Genomic DNA, 9,822 nt, shown 5'->3' with positions numbered 1-9,822 from the left:
ATATATATATAAAAAGCACATGCACACACACACACACACACACACATATATATATATATGTATAGGATCATAGAATCATAGGAAGTTACTAGGCTATTGGCCCTGATGCCCCTACAAGACTATCCAAGAATTTATCCCATGTTCCTATAAGTCAGCACACAATGCCCCTGTCTAGCAGGCATATAGGTGGAATCCAAGAGGTGTATTTTCTGTCCCCCATCCAGTTATCCAGGTTCTGCTTAAAAAGGGTTAATTAGGTACTCTGCTTGATGTGGAAAGGGAGTCTATTCCATGGAAGGGGGAGTCTGGGACACACATCTGTTCCACCAACAAGTCCTATTGATGTCAACAGACCAGGTTGAGGTTGCACGTGCAGGTTACTCAAGTGGAGTTTGACTTGATTATATGCAGCAGTCCCATGAAGGCAGGTCTGAGATTGCTTTGTATACCAGACAGCGGTCACCTCTGAGGAGTCTGTATGAAACTGAGTAGAGGGATAGAGCCTTTAGCCTATCTGTGTGGGGTAGATGTTTGAGGGCCTGGATTCTCCTGGTGAGGAACCTCTGTGGTCTCTCCAGCTGCTGCATGTGGTTTGTGAGGTACATGCTGAATGGGGCATTGTACTCAGCATTGGGTCTTATAAGGGAAGAATACTGGGATGTTATGACGTCCTTGTATCTAGATGAGATACCCTTACTTATGAGGTGGGCCATGTAGAAAGCTTTACATACAACGGAATAAATATGGTTATCAAAAGTCAGTTTGCTATCAGTCTGGGTGCTCAAGTCCCTCACAACTGATTGCATGCTTGGGACCTTGTTATTAACGTGATAATTTGTGGGAACATCACTCTCACCAAAGGGGATGATGATGCATTTTTTGGCATTCAGTTTCAGGCCATGTTTCTGGCACCAGTCATTTGTTTGGGTGAGACCATCTTGGAGGATGTCCACATAACTTGGGGAATTGATGACAGCTCCCAGCTTGCAGTCATCTGCAAATCTGGTCAGCCACAGCCCACTGGTTTTGGCCTGCACCTAAGAAAAGTATATCCCAAATAGAAGAGGCCACAAGACTGATCCCTGGGGTACACTGCTCATTATGGGTCTACTGTTTGAGGTGGCTTCCCCTATTTTGACTAGGTGGGTTCTATCAGTGAGCGAGTTTGCTACCCATCCAGTAACATATGTATTGATGCCTAGTTGAGAGAGTTTATCTATTATACCTGAGTGGGGAATAGTATCAAAAGCTTTGGCCAGGTCAAGGTAGATGGTGTGCACCATCTTCCCTTCCTCCATGGCTTTGGTGACTGTCTCAAAGAAGTCGACCAAATTTAACAAGCATGACCTCCCCTTGACAAAACCAAACTGTGTTGGATCGAGTGTTTGGAAGTTGTCAATGACCTTGTTAATGAAGTCCATGATAATCCTCTCCATGGCCTTGCAGATCAGGCTAGTTATGCCGATGGGTCTATAATTTCCTGGATTGGTGGATGCTCCACCTTTGTGCAAAGGAATGATAGTGGCTGTCCTCCACTTGACTGGGACAAAGCACTTAAATATACTAACTCTACTGTCACACGGTGTGTAGAAAAGTGAAAATAACATATACAGGGAATCACTGCCAATGTACATAAACCAGATCAGTTATAGGTAAAGTTTTATATATATATATATATATAGATATATATATATATATATATATATATATATATATATATATATATATATATATATATATATATAGTTATAGATTTGACACAAGTGTTAAAGAGTGTGCATGTGTTTATTCACACACACACACACACACACACACACACACACACACACACATATATGCACACAAGCTTGTATATATGTGTGCCTAACTAATATAAATATATGTTTGCATGTGTGTGTGTGTGTGTGTGTGTGGTTACATACAATGATATCTAATGACAAATTCAATGAATGGGAGATCAGTCAGTATAAATAGTCGAGTCAGTTTCTCTGAAAGCCCATTTTATGGTAGGTGGATTAGCTAGACATAGTATTGGAATACTGATGAGGAAATATTTGGATGTGTATCAAGAAGTTTTACTGGGTGCTTGAGGTGACCTGTACATAATCACTGCTGCTCTGGTTTGTTTATGTACATTAGCAGTGATTCCCAGTGTATGGTATTTCACTTTTTTACACACCTGTGTGACAATGGAGTTAGTATATATTTAAGTAAGGGGGGGACAGCTAGCCTCCTCCAAAAAGTGTTTTTGAATACTTTTGTCTTGGTTACTTTTGATTGTAACATGTTTTAGTTATACTGAATTTGATTAAATTGTCTTTCAGGGAAGTGGGTTTTTAGTTATTTTCATATGTATACATATATATATATATATATATATATATATATATATATATATATATATGTATATATATATATATAGATTCACTTTAGAACACTGAAAGCCCATACCACTGAAATTCAAAACACTGAGACCAAAATCTTGAAAATTCAAAACACTGAAAACTCAGAACATTGAATCCCATAACACTGAAAAAACATAGGAAACCAACATTTAATATATGCCAGCACAACTACATATAGAAACAAATAAAAAGCAAACCATATTACACTTCTTCAAATATAATACAATGTGGGGGGGGGGCTGCGTCCACCCCTCCCCCTCACCCACATACACACACACCCTGCTACTTAAATATATCAACGCCAAGATCGCACTACACAGAACAAAATGACAAACATACCATTCTGCACTTCATGACTACCTGTTTAAATTATTAAAAAAAACTCATCACAACAATAAATAGGACGTGCTGGTGGGACAGATTCCTGTCCCAGAGACTTTCCATGCTCTGGAACAAGATTCCAATGTACATTAGGCAGAGCTCCTCGGTAACCCATTTGAAGAGAAACCTTGACGAGTGGATGGGAAACAGAAAGTTTACCCCAGGGATCACTTCAATGGCTCTGCTGGACAGAGTCACAGGGAACTAATCTAAGGGGGTGGCGAAAGTCAACACATTCCGGCTAGGCTTATAAATGCCTTCAGGCAGATAGCCTAGTACCTACATATGAACCTACCCTGAACCTTCTGTTAGAAACACTACTTCATTGTTAAAACATTACACATTACTATATATCTCTCCAATACTTACCGGAGTTTCATAAGTAACCTCAGTCAGGCTCCCTTCTTACTTGCTGCTGTAATATAACACATCTTGTGTAGTGTATTGCAATCTCAGAGTTGATCTATTTAAGTAGCAGGGGGTGGAGCGGGATGCAGGGGGGCCCCTGCTTATATTTGAAGAAGTGTAATATAATTTGTTTTTTATTTGTTTCTGTGTGTAGTTGTGCTGGAAAATAGTACATGTTCATTTCCTATGTTTTTCAATGTTCTTGGATTCAAGGTTTTGAGTTTTCAGTGTTTGGAATTTTCAAGATTTTGGTCTCAGTGCTTTGAATTTCAGTGTTATGGCCTTTCAATGTTCTAAAGTGAATCCATATATATGGGTCTACCTCACATGACTGAAATTTCATTTGACTGATTTAAATACCTAATTTTCAAAATACTGAAAACTCACTTGACTGAAACTCATAATACTGAATCCTTACAATGCTAAAGTTCAAAATACTAACTTGTAAACCATAGACATGCACACTTACAACACCAATGATTAAATCTTTCCAGAACTTAAAAACTACTTGTGTGCACTTTTAACAGACACTGGATGATATAAAACCAAACTAGGTGGGGGCTGCACCCCCACACCCCCCCCTAACCTTATACTAGCTCCAGGATCGCACTGTAGTGGGGGAAAGGTCATATACCTTTCACTTACCTTACAGTAGTCTACAATCTGCCACTACTGCTGGGAATGCACAAAACATCTGCCATATTATTTGAGATACTTCCCATGAAAATGTAAACAGACATACCCACATTTAGAAACACTACAACACTACTTTCTGCATGACTGTTGGTATCCTGACAAGCAAGTCACAGGAGAAGGGAAACCCACATCATGTCTGTGGCTTGCCAATTCATTATAATAAGATTCAGTCAAATGAGTTTTTCAGTATTTTGAAAATTCGGTATTATGGTCTTGGTGAAATGAAATTCATTCAAATGAAATTTCAGTCATATGAAGTAGACCCATAAATAAATAAATAAATAAATATATATATATATATATATATATATATATATATATATATATATATATATAAAATAATCACTGTGTTTGTGATCATATATGTTTGTGTGTGTGTGCGTGTGTGTGTGTGTCTGTGTGTGTGTGTGTGTGTGTGTATATATATATATATATATATCTATAGTTTCACTTGGTGTACACACATTTGTGCAATGCAAGTGAACTGACATTTGTATGAATACCGTTTTGGTTGACTTCCAGTTGATTGACAAAGCTAAATGGTAGGGGAAAGATTGTGTGTGTGTGTGTGTGTGTGTGTGTGTGTGTGTGTGTGTGTGTGTGTGTGTGTGTGTGTGTGTGTGTGTGTGTGCGCGCGCAAGCAAGAGTTTCTGTTTGTGTATGAGTTTGTGCATGTGTGTGTCAGTCTTATGTAGTGATCCTGTTGGGAACATGTTCTTTCTTAAGGTAATGTGTAGTATTGTGGTTAGTGGCAATGACAGGGATAGATTAAGCATACGAGGTGGTATAGGAGGGATACCCAACTGAAAATTAATATGAGTGACTTTCACTATCCAGCTGGTGTTCTTTGCTGTTCTTCTTGGAAGCAGCTCTTGAGTTTTGTTTATTTTTTGTTCTTAATCTTTAGCAAGTAGCTCTCTGTGATAATGCTGATACTTTTTACAAAACTAAATGACTCTTCCCTTCTATGAACATTATTAATCTGTCTCCTCATTAGACTTGTACTTCAGAATGAAAAGTGTAATCCTCTGGTTTAAGAAATATTGTTTATGACCAATGAAATGTAAATGTGTCTTACTTTGCATGGCATAGTTTCATTTTCATAGCATAGAGACATACCTGTCACTGTGCAAAACAGCAACAAGGCTTAATTTTTTTATATAAATAAATTGAGTTACTATTAGATATTACAGCTTGCAGTTCATAATAGAGCACATTTCCATGCCACACATTGCTGGCACAGTTCCAATGACTGTAGTAAACCGCAGTTATCCTATGATCCATGGTAATTGTTCTATGGAATGATTCATTTCCATAGTTAATGTAATAAGATGAGGCAGTTCAGTTATGCAGATGAAATCCTGAAATACTGCAGCCTTCACACCCTGTTTATTTATTTATTATTTTATTTTATTTACATTTGTTGACCGGGAGTGTCCGACTGGACGTAGGTCCATTTTCAGCATAGGCCCGGGGAGAAAAGCTCCACAGTTAAAATAAACAGACAGTAGTTACATTGGATTACATAGCGATTAACAATTTAACATAGCAATTACTTACAACATATTTACAGATGAAGAACATAGTACATCAGTAGACAACTAGAATCTTTATCTGTGAAGTACATAACAGACATTAACAAATGTTACAATAAGAAGTCCCTGCTGTATAATAAGTACTAGGCTTATGAGCATCTGAGCTTGCTATAATCAAGGTAGTTAGTGGAGTGGAAAGAAAGGTAGTGGTTGGATGGGCTGGGTGATATTAAGAGTGGGAGTTGCACGGGCATAGCCAGCATGTTTTTTTCTTGGCAAAATTAGTTATGATTTAATCTCACTATTCACGTGACAGAAACGTGAATGCTAGTAGTACGTTATCCTCAGTGTAAGGCATTGCACTGTGCTACTGATCATCACAAACCTGTTGTACTGTGAGATGTCAGATGGCAGAAGGAATACTTTAGGAATGCTTTTACTTTCTGGGATGTTTTTATTTACTGTCTTCTCTGTCTCTCACCTGTAGGCCATGCCATCACAGTACTAAATGGGACCTTCAGCTGGGCTGTGGAAAGCCCATCTGCTCTACACAGGTATGTTGATATTTACAGAATTCTAATAAGTGCAACTTCCCACATTGTAAGATTCAGTAACAGTGGTGCTTTGAAATATGAAATGAGGAGATGAGGCTTAGAGCAAATGTGCGAGCGTACGCGCACGTGTGTGTGTGTCTGTGTGTGTATTGGAATTACTGATTAAACATATGTAATTCAACTGGAATAATGTTAAAAGTTCTGAAGGCAACTTGAAGTTAAGGCTGGTAAGCAATGCACAACTCAGTTCCCGAAATGGTGAGTATTATGGAGAGACTGGTGTATAAGTGCACATTTAGAAGGCTGAACATTTTCATGCTGGAAAAAATAAAAGAGAAAGTGTGATAGGTTTTGGAAACGTGGAATAATTTGGGAGAGAAATATGACAGGTGGTGCTCAAGATGTAAGAGAATTTTTCAAGTTACACGTAAGGAAATGCCACTTCAGTGAAGGAGTGACAGGGTCCTACAGACACTGAAGAGAAATAAAAAAATGTATACTGTAACTACATTCAGAACAATAGTAAACACAGCCTTAAAATTTCTGATTTGCCATTAAAGAAACTTTACATCCCAGCCAAAAATTTAACCCTAAACCCTCTCCCAATAACTCACCACTTGAAACTGCTCTAATTTCATAGATTGCATAGCATCCCTAACTAAGGATTCCTCAATATCTAGTCCCAACCCTACCCAACAGCCACATATCACCACATCCACTTTTACCTTCAAATCAGTGCCCACATTCTACTTCAACTGATGACCTTCCAAGTCAGTGCATTAAAATAGCCAATAGAGTTGTCTATTCTATCTCAGTCCTTATAAATAGGTCAACCCAGGAATCTCACATCCCCCTTCTCTGAAAATAATCACACATTTTCCTCTACACAAAGGAGGAAATTCAACAGACATCACTAACTTTAGACATATAGTTATCGTATCCCCCAAAATACTGTGTGAAAAGTGTATTCAGAAACAATTGCTGTACTACCTCCTACTAAAAGAACTCCTATCCACCACCCAACATGGCTTCTGTACCTCCCATAGTACAAACACTGTACTTCTAACCTTATTAGATACTACGTTAATAGTTGGAGATAATGCATCCTTATTTCTAGACTTGTCTAAAGCCTTCACCACAGTTTATCACTGCAAGCCTCTACTTCAAATATCCTCACTAGATCTATCTCAGTCCACCCTTCTACAGTTTAAAAGCTACTTGTCCAATAGCTATCAGTCAGTAAAATGGCACTCCACCCTCTTTTCATACCCCTCAGTCAACACTGGTGTGCCAAAAGGCTTTATCCTTGGCCCCCTCCTCTTTTACATTCTCACCATCACCACATATCCACATAACAGACCTCCCTAATACAATGCACAGAAGACTCTACACTCATATGTACATCAGACAACCTGGTACATCTCCAAAAAATTATTCACAAAGCTAAAACAGTCACTAAAACATCATTTTGTAACTCAAAATTCATGCATAACTCAAAAAAGCAAACTTATTACTTTTTTCCCTAAATCTTTAATGTTTTGAATAGCTGCCATTATAAGACTATGGCTGTTTTTATATAATTCCACTACTGATTTCTTGCTGTCCATGTTTTTGTACATACTGTATAAAACTGCCATTTACCAGGTTTAAGTATAGAGCGTCTATGTTAGATGTCATTGTCAATGTTCAGTTGTATTGCACTGGAGCCTTTCCCCACTGGCCTCCACTGGAAATGAATCCTGAGTCCAGTCAGACCTTCCTAATAAACAAGAGCAATAAATAAATAAATAACACATAGCTTAAACCCACAAGTTCAGTATTTTGTCCTTGGGTTCATGCTCTATATCTCTCTGTTTATTCCTCTGCCAACTTAGAAACTGAATCCCAGCAGTCCTGTTATAGCCTTTCTTCAATGTTTCTCCCATTTCATCTCCACCTCCATTCCCCTTACTTTCTAATGTTTAGCTTAAGAAAAGGCCAGTGCAGCTGTTAAGTACACTATATACCAGGGACCTTGAGCTGAAAATAAGAGCTTCCAGCATGTGCCCAGAGTGATGTCCTCATATTTCTCCACGCTGAATTAGTCTGTCTTACAGCTACTCCAGTACATTCCTATAAATGACTTCATGCCCAAGGATGTTATAGCAGTCTGGTTGTGAATGAGTACTTTAGCAGTTTATGCAAAACAGACAAAGCTGATTTTATATGTCATGTAAAGACCCTTACATCCTCTATTTGTACAATCAATTTTGAGGTTATGCCACCATGAAAGAAAGGACCATCTTCTTTCATCTTACTGCTATTCATATGATTTGTATATGACCAATAACATACTTGTACTATTTTGAAACAGAAGGGAAAGGAATACATATAATTAAGAAAAGTTATTCATTATGTTTTCCTTTACAGAGTATCCCTGTAGATGTCTGTTTGTCAAATCTATCTAAAAATCTTTTTTTTTCAAGACAGCATGCTTAGCCAAATCTGTTTTAATTGCAACACATTTTGAAATTTACTGTAGGTATATATTGCTGATAGTAATTGAATATGTTTGTACTTTCCTGCTTTGCAGCATTAATCTAGCAGTTCCTAAAGGCTCGCTGGTTGCAGTTGTAGGTCATGTTGGATGTGGAAAATCTTCACTCATTTCTGCTCTTCTGGGAGAGATGGTGAAAATAGATGGAGCTGTTTCAATCCAGGTATGTCTAAAAACTTTCACATCTATATTATTGTCGCACAGATTGCCAAAAATGATATATGGATTGTTATGGTAGTAGTACCCCACATTTTCTGATAACTTTTTATTTTAATTACATTTTATTTATTTATTAGTTCTTGGCTACCTCACACTAGTAATCAAATGCAAAGCACACAATTAACTGACAAAAAAACACTTTTAATCTCCACAAGAAATAGTGATATAGAAAATAAGTGTGAGAACAACTTTTTTTTGCAGATTTCTGGGGAGGGTGTAGTAAAAATGAACAAGTATCACGGAGCACAAAATACCAAAAATGTTACTGATCTGCTTTTGTCTTGATAGAGATATTTTAGCTTATTTTTTAGTCATATTTAACTACAGGGATCATATGAAGAATGTAATCATTTTTGCTACCATATGATGATTTTTATCAAATCCTGCCTGTAGAGATTGATTTTGTGTCTGAGATTGAAAACAAAACGTGTTTTTCTACCCAAGTGAATCAATGAACCGGCATCTCTTAAGCTCTTAAAATCTGACAAAGTATCTAAGATTCTGCCTTCATATGAGATTAACCTCTATGTGGATTTCTATGCTACTTTTTGGCATTTAGCTAAATTTATGTGAGCAAAATAGAATGGCTATCCATTAACTAATGCGTTGTTGCTTTTGTAATTTTAACAAGCAAGTACTGCTGTGACAAGTCTATAGCATTTTGTCCTGACTGCATGCAGCCATGTATTTAGGTCTAAAAGATGACTGAACTGCCTAAGCAAGGTCTTATAATATAAAATGACTCTTCCTCTGTCTAGTTGTACTAATACCAATTTTTCCTATCACTTTTGTCACTTTATTTTTGAATGCCTTATTCCCTGTGAAAGTCCCACCCAATCTGACTAAGCTTTGCTGCTTCCTGTTCCTAATATCTTAGTTCTTCCAGCATAGTTGCATGGACATGGGCATTTAAGGACATATAGTATAGCAGTCCACTAGCTAAAAACATCTGCGTTTTTTGTAAAGTAGGCACCAATGCTGAAGGTGTTACATAATGGCATGTACAAAAATGATTTCAAAGAAAATTTTAACTTTAAAGTTGAATGTGCTTTACTTTGATGGAAGTCTAGGGGATGGGGCTACACTAC

At 37.5% G+C, this 9,822-nt stretch overlaps 1 protein-coding gene across 1 annotated transcript in view; it reads left to right on the top strand.

The window, feature by feature from the left end:
• ABCC3 (ATP binding cassette subfamily C member 3) overlaps positions 1-9,822 on the top strand; it is a 1,985,081-nt gene that overhangs the window by 1,468,332 nt on the left and 506,927 nt on the right. The window contains exons 15-16 of the mRNA XM_044062096.1: positions 5,913-5,979; positions 8,552-8,678. Coding sequence (XP_043918031.1) covers positions 5,913-5,979; positions 8,552-8,678 — 194 coding nt within the window. The remainder of the gene's footprint in view (positions 1-5,912; positions 5,980-8,551; positions 8,679-9,822) is intronic.

The sequence above is a fragment of the Protopterus annectens genome, chromosome 2.part1 (genome assembly GCF_019279795.1).
Source record: "Protopterus annectens isolate FY-2018-M chromosome 2.part1, PAN1.0, whole genome shotgun sequence".
In the NCBI taxonomy this organism is placed as follows: Eukaryota; Metazoa; Chordata; order Ceratodontiformes; family Protopteridae; genus Protopterus; species Protopterus annectens.
This window is presented reverse-complemented; position numbering and strand designations above follow the sequence as displayed.